This window comes from Heptranchias perlo, chromosome 18 (assembly GCF_035084215.1).
Source record: "Heptranchias perlo isolate sHepPer1 chromosome 18, sHepPer1.hap1, whole genome shotgun sequence".
Taxonomy (NCBI): domain Eukaryota; kingdom Metazoa; phylum Chordata; class Chondrichthyes; order Hexanchiformes; family Hexanchidae; genus Heptranchias; species Heptranchias perlo.
The window spans coordinates 22,367,663-22,386,153 of NC_090342.1; the positions used below are offsets into that span (position 1 = coordinate 22,367,663).

At 42.1% G+C, this 18,491-nt stretch overlaps 1 protein-coding gene and 1 non-coding gene across 5 annotated transcripts in view; one reads left to right on the forward strand and one right to left on the reverse strand.

The window, feature by feature from the left end:
• cped1 (cadherin-like and PC-esterase domain containing 1) overlaps window positions 1–18,491 on the reverse strand; it is a 208,361-nt gene that overhangs the window by 146,522 nt on the left and 43,348 nt on the right. For all 4 annotated transcript variants that reach the window (XR_010966204.1, XM_067999518.1, XM_067999517.1 and 1 more), the window contains exons 3-5: window positions 9,251–9,354; window positions 6,857–6,941; window positions 526–682 (exon numbers count right to left, since the gene is read on the reverse strand). Coding sequence is in view for 3 of the 4 variants with exons in the window: in XM_067999518.1 (XP_067855619.1) it covers window positions 526–682; window positions 6,857–6,941; window positions 9,251–9,354 (346 nt within the window). In the remaining variant the exon portion in view is untranslated. The remainder of the gene's footprint in view (window positions 1–525; window positions 683–6,856; window positions 6,942–9,250; window positions 9,355–18,491) is intronic.
• Window positions 14,444–14,626, forward strand: LOC137335035 (U2 spliceosomal RNA). The gene has a single exon (XR_010966312.1). It is a non-coding gene; the product is annotated as a U2 spliceosomal RNA (small nuclear RNA).

Genomic DNA, 18,491 nt, shown 5'->3' on the forward strand with positions numbered 1-18,491 from the left:
GAGGCACTTGGCCATGTCTCCTGCTTCATTTAACTGCGGCTGGGCTCGCTTCCAATGAGCGGATCAGGGTCACAGCAGGGTCACAAGAAGGCGATTGCGGCAGCCATTTCCAGTTGCAAAGTTTCAGCGGAGGGCCTCTTCCTCCACCCCCATTTTCCTTGCCAGACCATTTCCACACTGCCCAAAAATGGACAGTTTTCTTAAGGAAATTTCAGGCCATAGGCTCAGCTGTCCCATCGAAGTGAAGCTCTAAGCAGAGGCAAATCACTTCCCTACAGGGAAGGAGGGAAATTATGAGGGCTTGTCACCCAATACCATTCTCATACAACTCCCAGCAATCACTGTAAAGTTACTGCTAGCAGAAGACTGAAGCTGGTGGTTGCCTGACCCTTCATCTGACAAATAAGGGAACCTTAAAGGAGAGACTACTAACCACTCTTAAAAGCATTTGAAAAAGACTACATTCTCAAAATAGCATTTTAGTAAACTGGAAGTTTGTTAATTTTCTTTGAGTGTTTCTCTTACTGTTTCATGCCTATTTCATTGTCTGTATTTTGGAGCTTCAGAGGAGGGATATTTCCATCTGGAGATATTGTGTTTCCAGCCCTTATCTTGTTGCTGGTAGGTTTCAGCTCTAAGTAATGGTCGAAGCACAAAGGTGAAACAACCAAGGGTTGAAGAACTGGAAGACAATGCAGAAAAGTAGATTACACAGTGTTCCTTTGAAACTATTTCATCAGGGGTATCAACAGTACTACAGCTATCCTGATCTAAAAACAATATTGTTTATATTGAGACGAATCACTTAATCTCTAATACCAATTAAATTTACTGAATTTTTCAGTTACAAGTGCATTGCATTCAGCAGAGCAAGTTCATCAGCATAACAAGTATGGCAAATTTCCAAGACAATAAAACATAAATTAACCAATAAATGAGATGTCTGACTAGATTTGGATTATGGCCTTCTTTGCACCACCAAATATGAAACTTTGACTGACTGTTGACCAGGAATATTACTTTGCTTTGCAATGCATCCTACACACTGTAGTCTTAAAAAAAACTTCAGAGATTGGCCTCAATCATAACAAGGTCCTCCACAAAAAAAAATACTAACAAAGCTTACTGTGCACTGTATGCATAACAGAAATACTGCATGAATTTAGAGACATTATTCCAGGACAGAATTAATTGGCACTTGGAAAAATATGGGTTAATAAATGAAAGCCAGCACGGGTTTGTTAAAGGCAAATCGTTTGACTAACTTGATTTGAGTTATTTGATGAAGTTACAGAGAGGGTTGATGAGGCTAGTCCGGTTGATGTGTATATGGACTTTCAAAAGGCTTTTGATAAAGTACCATATAATGGACTGGTTAGCAAAATTGAAGCCCATGGGGTTAAAGGGGCAGTTGTTGCGTGGTAATGAATTGGTTAAGGGACAGAAAGCAGAGTGTAGTGGTGAACGTTTGTTTTTCAGACTGGAGGGAAGTGTGCAGTGGTGTCCCCCAGGGGTCGGTGTTGGGACCACTGCTGTTCTTGATATATATTAATGACCTGGACTTATATAGGGCATAATTTCAAAGTTTGCAGATGACACGAAACTCGGAAAAATGAGGAGGACAGTAACAGACTGCAGGAGGACATAGACAGACTGGTGAAATGGGCAGACACATGGCAGATGAAAGTAACACAGAGAATTGTGAAATGATTCATTTTGGGAGGAAGAATGAGGAGAGGCAATATAAACTAAATGGTACAATTTTAAAGGGGGTGCAGGAACAAAGAGACTTGGGGATGTAGGTACACAAGTCTTTGAAGGCTATTAGAAAGGCATATGGGATCCTTGGCTTTATAAATAGAGGCATATAGTACAAAAGCAAGGAAGTTATGATAAACCTTTGTAAAACACTGGTTGGGCCCCAGCTGGAGTATTATGTCCAATTCTGGGCACCATACTTGAGGAAGGATGTCAAGGCCTTAGAGAGGGTGCAGAGGAGATTTATTAGAATGGTACCCAGATGAGGGACTTCAGTTATGTGGAGAGATTGGAGAAGCTGGGGTTGTTCTCCTTAGAGCACAGAAGGTTAAGAGGAGATTTGATAGAGGTGTTCAAAATCATGAACGGTTTTGATAGAGTAAATAAGGAGAAACTGTTTCTAGTGGCAGAAGGGTCGGTGACCAGAGGACACAGATTTAAGGTGATTGGCAAAAGAACCAGAGGCAACATGAGGAAACATTTTTTAGGTAATGAGTTGTTATGATCTGGAATGCACTGCCTGAAAGGGTGGTGGAAGCAGATTCAATAATAACTTTCAAAAGCGAATTGGATGAATACTTGAAGTGGAAAAATGGGCAGGGGAGTGGGACTAATTGGATAGCTCTTTTAAAGAGCTGGCACAGGCACGATGGGCCGAATGGCCTCCTTTTGTGGTATATCATTCTATGATTCTAATTATAGGCTGAACTACCATTTAGTAGTGTTACTAATGCTAGTCATAGGAATAGGTATAAAGAATAAGAACTAGGCACAAACAGAACGTTGGCAAGTTTTCCTACTTTTATAGTTTATGATTGGAAAGTTTCAGTTTACATATGTTGCAGCTATACATTTCATAATTTTTATTTCAATTTTCTGACATTTTTTGCACTACATAATGCATGATGTTTTTCAGTTGCAGTTTAAAAACCATCAAAAACATGAGTGAAAATCATAAAATAAGGCATTAAACATTTACTGTAAATACTGAACTACAACTTAAGAAGTGTTAGTTTCAAGCTGGAATAAAAAATACAAAGTGAATTTAAATACTTTACAAAACCTATGTACAAAATAAAGTGATATTATTTTGATTTCCCCCTCCTGGTGGGAGCCTTGCCCAGCAGGAGCACAAAGCCATAAGATTATCCTTAAATGTCATGAACAACCATTATTTGAGAAGGGCATTTATTTGATCACTCTACCCCAATCTCTTTATTTTATATTCATTTTTATCAAGTCATAATAAGATTATGCACTTAGTTATGCCATGGTATATTTTAGTTCACATGGTATTTTCTTGTAGATACATCAAGACCTTCAGAAACTTGTACATAGTTAACTATGCATTGCCAGAATAGAGATTGTATGTTGGCAGGAAACTAAGGTAAGGTGAGGAGACAAAGAGGCACTGGCTGCCATAATGTCAGACTGTTGGCACATAATAGTTGTACACTAGATAATGAATCAGGCTCTGTGGTATCCAGAGATTTCTACACCAAAGCCTGCAGTGGAAATTTTACAGCCAGCTGTTTTAATCCAAGTAATTTATACAATCAGAAACACCGAGGGCTAACAATTGGGCTGTGTAGCGCCCGTTGTTTCGGTGCGATGTGGCCTCCCGAAGTTCCAAAATGGCATCCGGATTATGTGAACACGCTTCTGGCATTACGTGCACCATCATGGTAAAGGGTTTTGTGCATACGCAGATAACAAATGTCGGCAGCATGTAAAGTAGGGAGAATATGCGTTAGATCAGTGTGCAACGCTGATTTAAAGTAATAGACACCATTTTGGCACTTAACACTCCACTCAATGCATCGTCTTAACCACAAACAACTGAACATGTCTTAGACGGCCTGGAGGACCCCCACCACCCCCCCCCCCCCCCCACCCACAACCAGCACTATTTAAAGGGACCATGCAGGATTTACAGGTTAGTTGATGAATTATTGATTTTGGCCGCTGATGGCATTTATACCTGTTTTTGGAGGCCTCCTATACTTGAATACTAGGATGAGGGGACATAGCCTAACACCTAGAGTCAGGACTTGCAGGAGTGAAGTTAGGAAATGTTTCTACACGCAAAGGGTGGCAAAAGTTTGGAACGCTCTTCTGCAAACAGCAGTTGATGCTAGCTCAATTGTGAATTTTAAATCTGAGATTGATAGATTTCTGTGAACCAAGGGTATTAAGGGATTTGGGGCTAAGGCGGGTATATGGAGTTAGGTGACGGTTCAACCATGACCTCATTGAATGGCGGAACAGGCTTGAGGGGCTAAAGGCCACTGCCACTTGCTGCCTCCTGTTATGTGCCACCTTCTCCTGCAAGAAAGCGAGAAGGGTGTTGGTGAATTTCCAGCAGGATGTCTGGGTGATGTGCCTGTCATGGTTGAATAGCTGCCAGTGTGTGTGACCTGTGAGTTGTGGGTTTGCGGCTTGCAACAAATGTAACGTGTGAGGGTGAGAGGAAGCATCTGATTGGAAGAGTTGAGTACTGATGGAAAGAGTTTGTTGGTAGATGGGTGATGGGGGCTGTAGTGCGTGGAGCAGTGGATGCGGCTAGTTTTGCAGTTGGTAGGAGATGCCACTTGACAGTTGACCGCATTCACCTTGACCACTCGTGTCAAAGCACTGAACTTCTTCCTGCACTGCATCCATGTTCGTGGAGCTATGCTCCTGGCATTGACTGCAACCCCTACTGCCTCCCACTGCCTTTTGAGCATATGTCTGGAGGGCCTCTTGCCGCACCCCCACCCCCCCCCCCCACCACGCGGATATAGGATGCCCCTCCTTCTGTCCACCTCTTGCACCAAGGCCTCTAGTACATCGGTAGAGAACCTTGGTGCATGCACTCTCGCAGGCCTGGTACAAACTCAGATTAGCAGATTGGTGAGGTCTGACGTGCAGATTGGAGGATGTGGGATTTAGTAGTGCACAACCTTTATTCAGTGTTTTAACATAACTCAACAGTTTGTAAACACAGGGATGGGACCTGCATCTGTGTTTTACGTGTGCGATGTCTGATCTCTGTGCAGACTCCGTGCGGACCTGTATCTTATTTTTTTGCAAATAAAAGGTGCATGCAGCCTTTAAGAGGTGCAGCCTGCCTTTAAGTCACATGATATTTGCCCCCCCCCCCCCTCCCCACTTGCTGGTGAGAAGTGTGAACCTGGTGCAAACATCATGGCTTGCCCTGATTGCTGTGCTTCGATGTGGTAAGTGACCAAGCTGCCTGCATCAGCACCACCGGGTACGGGTTAATCGCGCACTGTGACGCCTGTGCCCGGGTTCGGGGGTTATCGAATTTAACCCCCAATATGTGGCCTTTAAATGTTTTCCTTTTGGTTTAAGTGTTATTCTATTTTTTCTATTGTTCCGTTTACCCACTAATAAAAGTGAATCACCAACCCTTTTAAAAAAAACACAAAGTTACCTAACAGACCACCAAATGATATCCAGGAATTTTTAAACTTCAAAGCTGGATTACAACTTTGTAGTGATGCCTCCAGACATTATCATAAGCCTTACTTTAATTCTGGATTCATGGTAAACCTGACTGTATTCTGCTACCATCTCTTCTTCAGTTGTAAAAAACTAATATTACCACACAGATAAGTAATATCCCATGAGTAAAGTTCACATAACTCATGAATGATAAAGTTATAAGTGAATTATGACGATCATTTTCACGAATGGGATAAAATGATACTCCACAGTTGCGCACTAAATGCTCTATTTATACTACAAGTTATCCCACTTCCAAACTGCTAAGTGGGTTTCAAGATCATGATGATGGCCTCACATTTCAGGAGAGTTTTTCTTAACGGGGCATGGAGCTACTGAGATGGTTTAGCTCCATGATTAAGTAATGCAAGTGTAAATAACTTGGATATGAATTGAACTTGGGAGCTTACACCTAAAATTATTCCATTAATAAGGAAGATTAGCCAAATATTTGGATAGAAAATGTTCCTTATTTATTGTACAACTAATTCTAGGTTCTGAATACAAGAGCTGAACTCAGAATAGATCATGTCACGGACAACAAGTTACTGGGCTCATATAAAAATAGCTGTATTTGAGTTAACTGTTATTTTTAAATTGCTTCACAGTTCCAAAATACATTTTAAAGGTCTATAAAACAACCTCCCAGAAGTATTAAAATAATTCTTTGTGGGAAGTGGGTCAGAAATGTTACATCTTATGAGGTTTAATGCCTTCAAAAGTAATTACAATAGAGTCCCAATTATCTGCACTCACAACATATGCATTCACAACTATCTACAAACTGTAGTAACAGGAGTCTGCGCTTATGGTGTTGCAACTTTCAACACCTGGTTGCAACTCTGGGTCAGGTCTTGTGTTAACTTTGATTAAACTTCTGTGCACACTTCAGGTCAGGTCTGGTTGCGCATTTGGGATGGTTCTGGTCAAGTCTTTTGCTGGGCTATTTAAAATCCACTCAGAATAAGGCATGGTGCACAGAATCATTTGAGTTAGGTCAGGTTGGGTCAGGTTGCTTCTTTTGTTGAGATTCTTTTAACAGCTGGGTTGCAACTTCAGGTCTGGTCGGGAATGCAGGCTATATCTTTTGGCATGAAGCTACAACTCAATTATTCGCCAAATGTGATTGTCCACTATAAGGATATCCTCCATATGGCAGATAATTGAGGTTCCATTGTGTTTTTAAATAGAGAATAGTGGATAAACAAAATGACTACAGTGTAAATTCACAAGGTGTTCAGATTATATTATTAACTATAAAGTAAAGCTCCAGCAGCTTGTACACAATATCATAACTTCCAAAAAGGAGTATCATTACCCTTGCAGGGGTATTTAGATCTTGGCAACCAGGACACTCCATGCAGTTGATGTGTTATGACAGCCTGGTTGAAGGATTAATGTCTATGACCAACTCTCTGTAAATTTATCGTGTAATACTGTGCAGTTGATTATTACAAAATAACATGTACTTTTATAGAGGACAAGCATAATCAAAAAGAGCACCAATAACCTTTAAAATAATTTGTATACTTATTTCTATCAAAACAGTGTAGCTAAACAAAAAAAAAAGTTAAAATGAAAAAGCCATTACCTGGCAGTCTTTGAGCGATATGCATAATCTGACAAAAGCCATCTTTTCTGCAAAGTGCATGTTCTATTCCTGGTATTCTATTTACCTGAAAGTAAATTCATGAACTATGAAATAGCATCAACTATTATCAGTTCAAGAAATTATTGAATAAATGGTAAAGTCCAAAAATCTTTTGTTCAATGTTTCTAAAAATGTAACCGATACCATTTAATCCATAGTATATCAACAATCTGATAACTCGTGTTGAATTCTCTGTGTTGTCAAGTTATCTTTTCAAGCAGCCAAAGTACCCAATGTCACTGTAAAAATATCAAAAAGTTAATCTAGTGGCTTTGGTGACAAGACTAGATCAATCCTTAAAGTCCCAAACCTTAACTGGCTGAAGAAAAACAACCTTTTTGGAACCAGTTTTAGACAGTGGTACCCAAAAAACTGAGGAAAAAAGATAAATTCAATGCTGAAATTTTTCTTAAAAAGAGAAGATAGTGTATCAAATTCAAAATAGGGTATATTTAAAATGAACATAAAGTTAAAACAATAAAATTAAACCCTGAGTGAATGTGAGGAAAGGGAATGAGAGAAAAAGATTTGGATTTAATTAGTGCTTTATCACATCTCTCAGAAATGTTCCAAAGCTTTCAACATACAATGAGTTACTTTGCAGTGCCGTGACTATTTTTGTACAGGCAAAACAGAAAAGGTGTTAAAGACGACAGGGTGGGCAGAAGTGCTTATTTTATTTTTTATTTTAGTATACAGCTATATATAACATCTGAGTAGCATTATTGTTACTGAAACGTTAGTGTTTTTTTAAAGCATCATTATGAGTAAGCTTTAAAAAAAAACTTAGCTGGTTCAACAAGCACCAAGTTCCTTGATGTTACCAGTAGTCTAAAAGTTAAAAGGAGACTTCAGCTGACATTGAACTTGGGACCTTTGAGTACTGATCAATGCCAGAGTTGAATTATCCACCATTTGATCATCAGCAAGCCAGTTGCTGTCTTTACATTTTATTTCCCAATGGAGCAGCTAATAGTACTGATGAAACCTATTCCTTTTAATAAAAGCGATATGAAGGTTTACCTTGGTGACACAGAAAATTAAATTGCTAGGAAGCCTGTAAACAAAGTCCATCTGTATTAAAATAAAAGCAGGAACCGGGCGGGAAGTGGGGGGGGGGGGGTGGCAGTTAGAATGAAGGCAGTCACTTACTCCCTCTGAACCCGCTACCTTCCCATGTCCCGATGTTAACCTCCTCTTCTGAGCATGCGAGCGGGACACCCACAGGAAAGCAGAGAGGTCCTTCTTTAAGTTTGCAGATCGGTTCCGATGATATAATCAGGACCCAATCTACAATTTTAATTGGAGGCCTGAGCTGAGGAGTAGTGACGGCTTCCCAGTCAGGCCAGACCTGCCAGGTGGTGGATCATGGGCCAAAGGTGGCCCAGGCAGGTTAAGTAATTAAATTTAATTGTAGGTTTCCTTGTGGGCAGGAATGCTCCTCCAGGCCTCACATGGAAGCCAAGGGCCTCCCTTGCCCCAGGCTTCCTCCCTTCCCGCCAGTCGTATCTAGAGTCCCCCTCTCCACTTATCTGGGACCCTGGCTGCGGCCTCCTGCTGCCAAATTCCCGCTCCCGCCCACCAGCCAGGCCATGGACCTGGCCGGGTTCTGTTGGGTCAGCGAGATAATTTATGGCAATTTCTCGTAATAGCAATTAAGACTGACCGGGTTTCCATGTCCCCGGATTTCCCACTTGCTTTGGGCCTGGCTTGCACCATTCCCGCGTCCCCTTTAAAATCGGGGCCAAAGGTTTGACGGCAGACATGGTAATCAAAAACATACAGGGATAAATGTTCATCTTTGATACTCCTGGTACATGCCAGAAGCATATATCAGGAATATTCCCTCAATGCTTTTCCAGACATTAAAATTAAAATTATTTTATGTCCATGCAAATGTGTTAACCCCTGCATGAAAAATTACAGACTCAAGTTTTAATTCCACTAAAATATCTAATTGTTTTGCACACAATCCCCCCTCCCCCAAAAGGGAAATTGTTATCCTGGTAAAATAATTTTTGTATTATTATACCAGCACTTTGTAATGTAAACTAGCTGCTGCTAATGTAAACATTATTTCGATTGATAGGTTTAAGCATGTGGAGAAATCAAAGTACGTCAATCTGTTGCAATACTAAAATGATTTATGAATGACATCGATAGTTTCACATTTCAAGTTTTATGGGGATGCCTCGGTCTGTTACCAGCTTTTAAAGTTTTACTTTTTTTAGATACTGATTGCAGCTGGTCTCTATCATTGGAACAAAACTTCAGGTTATTACATGTTTTAAATAAAAGATAAGGCACTTTTTAATCTAGACTAAATTTGATTACCTTCTGATAGAGCTGGAGTTGATCAAACTCTTCCTTTTGAAGACACCTATTATCATCAACTTCATTTGAAGTGAAACAAATCAGCAAGTCCCACTGTTCAGCTCCTAAAAAAGAATTGGAATCACTGTCAATCCTGCAATCAAACATTTCTACTACATTGAAGAAACACATTAGAATCAGATCAGTTTCTAATCATTTGGTAGCACAAATGGTAAACACGTGTTACTAGAAGAAGACTTGACTGAAGGTTCAAAGTCCAGTACTGTACAATATTTGGTTTCCCCTACCTAGGTTGGGTGAATTTCATTGGTTATCAATGAGCTACTAGTTAGAAAGATGCATGGAAGCCATTGGGGTGGTATAGAAAAGAAAACCAACATTGCCAAGTTAATAGAACTCAATTCACACTTCCTATGGGCTGGCATTTACTAAATCTGGCAAAACTACAGGCTCAGATGGCATCTTCCCAGAATTCATGAAGAACCTAGATCGACATGCCCTCAATTGGCTGGCATGCTTCTTTACCAATGTGTGTGCCTCTGGCTAGATGCCCAAGTTATGGCAACATGCAAATGACATCACCATCCTGAAACTGGGGAAAGCAACCAATGATCCAAAAAATTTCCGGCCACTATCATTGCTGTGCATTATGTACAAGCTCCTGGAAAGGATGGTACTCCAAAGACTCGTGCCACTCTTTGAGGATTACATTCTTAAGGAGCAATGTGGGTTTAGACCTGGACAGAACACCTGTGACCAACTAATTGCATTCACAAGCCACATGGAAGCTTGTTATCAGCGCGGGCTCAAAACAGCAGTGGCTTTCGTGGACTTGTTTGCAGCACATGATACAGTATGGAGAGACAGGCTACTGCTGAAAATGTCTAGAATAATATATTGCAAACCAACAATGCACGTACTAACAGCCATGCTCACCAACCACAAGTTCCACATATATCTCATGGAGCAGATTAGCAGAGTTTGACTACCATATACTGGGCTTTTGCAGGGCTCAGTCTTGGCACCATCACTTTTTAATATTTATATCAGTGATATCCCAATGACCCAATAAAGGAAATATGGATATGCAGATGACTTTACCATAGCCATCCAAGCAAGAGCTCTTGCCCAGTGGAATGCACGCTAGCAGAACACTTGAAGACTATTATAATCTGTGGAAGCATCGTCCAAATCCTCAGAAAAAGCTTGTTGCTGCATTTCATTTGAGCAACTGGTATGCACAGAATTGCATGAGGACATCCCAAATTACCTTGGCGTGGTTCTGGATCATGGTCTCACACGCAGTCAACATTTGATGAAAACTGCTGACTAGAAAAAGACAACATTTGTGGATTAAGATCCCTAAGATGCACACACCCTACCGTCAGTCACCTTGGCCCTTGTTTTCTTAGTAGCTGAATATTGCACACCAGCTTGGGCAGGAAGAGCGCATACAAATCTTGTAGATGTGCAACTGAATCATCACATGAGAATCATCACAGGAGTGCTGAAACCAATACCGACAGTCTGGTTCTCCCTTCTCGCATCCTCCTTGCTGCCGCCTTTCAGAAGAGAATCAGACAATACAACCTGACCCTAGCAAACTCAGATCTGTCTATTAATGAGGATTCAAGAAGCTCCCAAGAAGCTGCCTCGAGTCCAACCCTTCTGGTTAGCAGCCAAAACTCTCAATACTCAGAACTCTCACTTAAAGACGAATGGCGGAGGACGTGGGAAACCAGTGGGGTCAAGAATCACGACCTGATCGTGGACCCTGCGGATCAACCTCCTGGCTTCACCACACCACGTAAAATATAGCTCACTGCGAACAGCATCAGAACTTCATATGGGCGCTGCAACTATCTGATACATAAATGGAAGATGAAGGATAGTCCGATGTGTGACTGTGTAGAGGCTATCCAAACCATGGAGTATCATTGCTCAATAAGATCCTTCCATAGAGGAATAGCTACCAGAGGCTATAGAGTGGATGACGAACTTGGACGTTGACATTTAATATTGCTTTTCAAGCTGCCATACGAAAGAAGAAGATGGGCTGATAATTTTGTGCCACTGCTGCTAGTTGTGGAGACACAGCTACGGAAGGACACTTGGCAGTGAGTAGTTTGTATAGGGAAGGAAACCGGAATAAATTGGGAAAAACAGAAGTAATTCTTATGAACTAACTTATTCCTGCCTGACATTTGTGTCTAGGTACAGTAATAACCATGGTTGTATTTTTTGCCACATTACCTCAAGTGACCCTACACAAACTTATGTGGTCAATTTAACATAAAATTGTATTAGTGCAAATCTAAAAAATCTAGTAATGTCTTAATATTCAAATCATGTAAAATACATCTTTTAATTTTAATACACTTAAAATTCCAACATTTCCTCAATCTAGATTCAAATTCAGCCATAAGAACCAGAGATCAAGATCTACACATTTTCTAGTGCATGGCAGATTTCCTTAACTAACTGCCAACAAAAAAAATCAAGTCTGAGAAAACTGGAGATGGATGAAACTGTAAATAGTAAAATGTTTAACACTCTGGCCTGCAAGTGACAACATTCCAAACTCATCATCAACATGACACAGTCCTGCTACAGGCAGGGATATATCAACACATTTCTGTTGCAAGGTCTAGAATAACATCAGTCTTGAGAACTATGGATAAAGATTTTTTTCTGTTCACTAGATGTGGTGAATTTGTAAATCTGTTTTTTATAAACAAGTTTACAATTTCACAATATTTAGTGCACAGAGGAAGTCACCCCTCCCATTTCTTCAGATGTAGCTTTTTTATTTTAGCAGTTCCTAAAGGTTATCCATGCCAAAATGTACAGATATGGAATGCTTTTGGAGTGTAAGGTGAAGGCACATAGATTATGGGCTAGAAATTGGGCCATATAACGCCTGTTGTTTCGGCGCTAGGTGGCCTCCCGAGCTTCCAAGATGGCGTCTTGGCTGCGTGCACACGTTTCCAGCGCGACGTGCACCGGATGCCATCTTGGTATAGGTATTAGCGCATGCGCAAATACCGAATGCGGGCAGCATGTAAAGTAAGGAGAAAATGGATACAATCTGTACAATGCTGATTTAAAGTGGTAGATACTATTTTGAAACTTAATGCTCAATTCAACGCACAGTCTTAACCATGACCATCTGAACGTGTCTTAGAATGCCATGAGGACCCCCGCCAGCCCTATTTAAAGGGACCATGAAGGATTTACAGGTTAGCGGATGGACTATAGCTTCTGGCTGCCGAGACAGTTTTTGAAGGTCTCCTGTATTTAAATACTACAACTAAGGAGCATAGCCTAACATTTAGAGCCAGGACATGCAGTAGTGAAGTTAGGAAACGCTGCTACACACGAAGGATGGGAGAAGTTTGGAACATTCTTCGGCAAACGGCAGTTGATGCTAGCTCAACTGTGAATTCTAAATCTGAGATTGATATATTTCTGTGAACCAAGAGTATTAAGGGATATGGGGCTAAGACGGGTATATGAAGTTAGGTCACAGGTTCGCCATGATCTCATTGAATGGCGGAACAGGCTCGAAGGGCTAAATGCCACTGCTACTTGCTGCCAACTGATATGCGCCACCTTCTCCTGCAAGAAAGCAGGACGTGTGTATGGGTCTTGTGCCTGTCATGGTTGAATAGCTGCCAGTGTGTGTGGCCTGTGAGTTGTGGGTGGGCAGATTGCAACAGTGGTAATGTGTGAGGGTGAGAGGAAGCATCTGATTAGCAGAGTTGAGTACTGATGGCAAGAGTTTGTTGGTATGTGGGGTGTAGTGTGTGGCGCAGTGGATGCGGCTAGTGGTGCAGTTGATAGGAGATACCACTTGACAGTTGACCTCACCTTGACCACTCGTGTCAAAGCATTGAACTTCTTCCTGCATGTTCGTGGTGCTGTGCGCCTGGCATTGACTTTGTCCCCCACTGCCACCCACTGCCTTTTGGGCATATGTCTGGAGGGCCTCTTGACCCCCCTTCACCCTCCCCCGATCTCCGTGCAGACAGCAGACTGTTATTTTTAGCAAATAACAGGTACCGGCTACCTTTAAGAGATTTTAAGAGACGACCTCCCTTTAAGAGATTGGAGCACCCCCTGCTGGTGGAAAGTGCTAATGGCATTGAATCCTCATGTCAACGCTGATTTCCAATGCTGCTTGCAGGTAAGTCCTCAGGCCTGACAAAAGTCTTGTCCTGCCTGTGCAGGGGCCATTGGGCGCGGGGTAATAGCGGATCACGCTACCCACACCCAATAATAGGCCTTATTGAATTTTTCCTCCAAGGTATTAGTTGAACATGTGTTCATAACACCACATTTTACTGGTTCTCTACTGAGATGCTGGGTGGGACACCTTGCACTGCGAAAGCGCTACACCTCCAAACAAAATAAAAGCATATTGGCATATATAGAATGATACTGATGCCATAGATAGAGGGGGAATCTACAGTTAGTTTAGATCTCTGAAAACTCTATGTAATCTTCTAGCTTAGCAATGGAGGAAGGCTGGAGGAAATCATGCATTGTACTTCTGCCTGTAGACTTAGCTTTGGGGCCACTGGAAAATGCCACTGGCGCAGCCTAACCTGCCTGCCATTCTGCATCGGTCCTTCTCTTCTTCCTTGAGAAAACACATAGGTAAATATCCATGGGAAATCTATTGTACTACTACTACTATTGACAGTGGAGAAAAAGTGCCAGTGCCCCAATACTTCCACAAAGTTACCTGACAAACTAAGTGGACAGAGAGACCAAAAAAAATAGGAAAACAATCACAAATAGCCTTGAAATGCCAGCACAAATCTTCATGAACGACTGTCAAATCCACTTTAGGAACAGCTCAGTCCCTAGAAACTCTGGATACCTATTTTAAAAGGGGCAGGTGGATGAAACAGCATTAGGCATGTAGGATCTTATGTGAATGACACAGTTACATTATTGTGGCCTTATTTTATTATAAACAGTAAACTGACGGGTGCTTTGCTTGCTAATCTAAAACCCAACCATAAAATTGGATGTATTGCTATTTGGACAAAGAACCAGCAGAATGGATCTTCAACCTGATTTTACACTAGTTTAATGGACATAAATCATTAGAAATTCAAGATCAATGCTGCATTACATGTTGTTATTAAACAGTACATCATCCAATTTGATATGAGCAACACAGTAACAGCTAGTATACATAAAAAAGTTATGTAGTATCCATTCTTATCAGTTTAATTTCTGATACATCCCCAATCTGGGGATCATATATTAAATTCATTTTTGGAACAGGGAGATGGAATAGGGCTTGCTCCATCCACTCCACCACCCACCAAGTAATGCAGTGCCTCTGTGAACAGTGCAAAAACAAATCTTACATTGAGCATGCATCCTATACACTTCGTAGATCAAAATGTTCAAAGTATAAAAATATAATTTCTATCTGGTTTTAGTGGTAAAGTAGAAATGAGCATGATGCAGAGCACACAAGTCTTACGCTCATAACTACCTCTTTGCTAAAATTAGCTAGTGGAGGAATATATATCATATAATCTGGTTTGACTAAGTTCAAATGTTCCTTTTTCTTTACACACAAGTTAAGGTATTACAGAACAATAATAAAACTAAAATATGGCAAGCTAGGAGAAAACAAGATAGAAAGTAAGCAAGATAAAAAGAAAGGAAGCAAACATTTATCCAGCACTTTATCACATCCTTAGGACACCTCATAATGCTTCACATAATCAATCACACTGCCATTATACAGACAAATGTAGCAGTGAATTTGCTGACCAAGATTCCACAACAGCAATTAAATGAATGACCATTTTTTGGTGGTGTTGGTTAAGGGAGAAATGTTGATCAGGTTACTGGGGAACTCCCTGCTTTCCTTTGAATAGAGACATGGGATTCATTACGTCAACCTGAACAGGCAGAAATAGGTTCAGTTTATTATCTAATTCAAAATGAGTTCATTATAACGAATCACCAGAAATTAAGGAGTGCCGTGAATCAGACATGCTGACCTCAGCACCCGTGTCTTCAATCTACCCTTTTGTCGAGTAAGGCTCCGCTTTGGGAACAGAGCCAAACAAAATTTAACCTTTTACCCCATCTTTTGGTCTTGGTTTGATCAAGTTCAACTGTTTCTTTCTATTTACACCAAATTACTGACAAGTCAATGCACTACAGACCAATAATAAATATAGATAGAATATGATAAACTAGGTTACAGCATACTAACACATGCCTGCAATAGCTTTCTTATTTGTACTCAACACAAACAGTAGTCTTTTCACATCATGCAACATTTTTAACAATTTCTTCTCTAGCGCTGCATATATTTTATTTCTTAATTTACCAGTAAAAGTAAAAATAGGTGGAATTAGCCCAATTGATAAGAAAAAATAGGGCCTATCTTAACTCAGCCCACCTGGCGGAAATGAGCGGTAATGGCTGTAAAATGTCGCTCCAATCCCACTCGCCGTGAATTTTCCCAGGGCCTTCCACTATGTGGGAGGCTCATTATACATGACATGCACGCTCTGCCCAGCTGAACCAGGCGGTGAAGCAGAAAAAGCCCAAAAAGGCAAGTACAGAATTATTTTAATGGGGCCAGGAGAAGCAGGTGATCCTCCGGGCTCCACAAAATTACTGGGTACGTTGCTGCCCCGGGCTTCCTCTTCCGCCACCAGCTCCACACCCCAGAACTACCTGCCTGTCGGCCAGCTTGGCATCCAACCCACCCAATATTGCATCAGCCCAGAGCCAACAAGCTGCAGTGGGACGCTCATCTGAGGTGTGCAGCTTGCCGGTGGCATAGAAATGAGCCACATCCTCCCGCTGGGAGGAGCATTCAATGAAAAGTAAAATCAGGTGGGGTATAAAACAGTTGGCAGACCCTATTCCATCAGATTCCCGCCAGGCGGGTTAGGCTAAAATGACCCCCTTCAGTGCAGTACTGATGGAATGCAGCACTGTCAGAGGTCTCTGCTGTTGGATAAGCCCTGGCTGCCTGTTCAGGTGGATGTAAAAGATCCCCAGACACTTTTTTGAAGAACAATTCATCTCATTGCTGTTTGTGGGACCTAGCAGTGTGCAATTTGGCTGCCATGTTTGCCCATATAACAACAGTGACTGCACTTAAAGTAATTCTTTGATTGTGAAGTGCTTTGGGACATCCTGAGGACATGAAAAATGGTATTTAAGTGTAAAGTATTTCTTATATCCTCTTTTATAAGTAGAGCTACATCCTGTCTGTTTTGACCTGTCCTATCCTTTCAGAATCCCTTGTATCCTTTCAACTGAGCTTCATAACCACCTCTAATATCTAGCCATGTTTCAGACATACTCAATATATCTAGATGCTTCATAGAAACAATGCGGTCAATTTTAACTCTGGGTGGGTAAGTGTGAAACGCACTCGCTGGAGAAAATGTGAGATCCAGGCTATTTTGAACTCCCAGGCCTCATTAATATGATGTTGCTCCAATTCCTGCCCAGAATGGGCAGGAATTGGAGCAACATCAATTTAATGAGGCCTGGGAGGGAAAGTGTGAAAGTCCAGGCAGGGGAGGCTGTGACTTTCCACGTGGGGCCTGGAGGAGCATGCCTACTCATCCTGGCACTACAAAAGAAAATTTAAAAACTTACTTGCTTGGGCCCCTTCATCTTCCTGGCAGGAAAACCAAGGTGACTTCCCCACTCAGGCCCGACTTAAAATCGCAATCGGGGCCCGATGATGTCATCAGACCCCAATATTCATATTTAAAGAAGAGCCCTGCGAGCTTTGAGCAGGCGGCTTAGCTACCCATCCAGAAGCCGGTGTAAAAATCATGGTTAGCATGATCCGGGTGGCTTTCCGCTGGGTAAGTAACATGTTATATTTTAACTGAGATGATTGGCCTCCAACAACCACTACCATCTTCCTTTGTGCTAGGTATGACTCCAGCCACTGGAGCGTTTTCCCCCTGATTCCCATTGACTTCAATTTTACTAGGGCTCCTTGGTGCCACACTCGGTCAAATGCTGCCCTGACGTCAAGGGCAGTCACTCTCACCTCACCTCTGGAATTCAGCTCTTTTGTCCATGTTTGGACCAAGGCTGTAATGAGGTCTGGAGCCTCATTGCTGCAGGAGTTCCTCAGGGCAGTGTCCTATGCCCAACCATCTTCAGCTGCTTCATCAATGACCTTCCCTCCATCACAAGGTCAGAAATGGGGATGTTCGCTGATGATTGCACAGTGTTCAGTTCCATTCGCAACCCCTCAAATAATGAAGCAGTCCTTGCCCGCACGCAGCAAGACCTGGACAACATCCAGGCTTGGGCTGATAAGTGGCAAGTAACATTCGTGCCAGACAAATGCCAGGCAATGACCATCTCCAAGAGAGAGTTTAACCACCTCCCCTTGACATTCAATGGCATTACCATCGCCAAATCCCCCACCATCAACATCCTGGGGGTCACCATTGACCAGAAACTTAACTGGACCAGCCATATAAATACTGTGGCTACAAGAGCAGGTCAGAGGCTGGGTATTCTGCGGTGAGTGACTCACCTCCTGACTCCCCAAAGCCTTTCCACCATCTACAAGGCACAAGTCAGGAGTGTGATGGAATACTCTCCACTTGCTTGGATGAGTGCAGCTCCAACAATACTCAAGAAGCTCGACACCATCCAGGACAAAGCAGCCCGCTTGATTGGCACCCCATCCAACACCCTAAACATTCACTCCCTTCACCACTGGTGCACCGTGGCTGCAGTGTTTACCATCCACAACATGCACTGCAGCAACTCGCCAAGGCTTCCTCGACAGCACCTCCCAAACCCGCGACCTCTACCACCTAGAAGGACAAGAGCAGCAGGCACATGGGAACAACACCACCTGCACGTTCCCCTCCAAATCACACACCATCCTGACTTGGAAATATATCGCTGTTCCTTCATAGTCGCTGGGTCAAAATCCTGGAACGCCCTTCCTAACAGCACTGTGGGAGAACCTTCACCACACGGACTGCAGCGGTTCAAGAAGGCGGCTCACCACCACCTTCTCAAGGGCAATTAGGGATGGGCAATAAATGCTGGCCTTGCCAGCGACGCCCACATCCCATGAACGAATGAAAAAAATCTGCCCATCCGTCCGGTTTCCATGGGGCAGACCGGGTTAAAGTTGCCTCAATGTGTCAGTAACCTGCTTGGTGCAAGTGTGCAGTGATGAGTGGCAGATGTCAAAAAG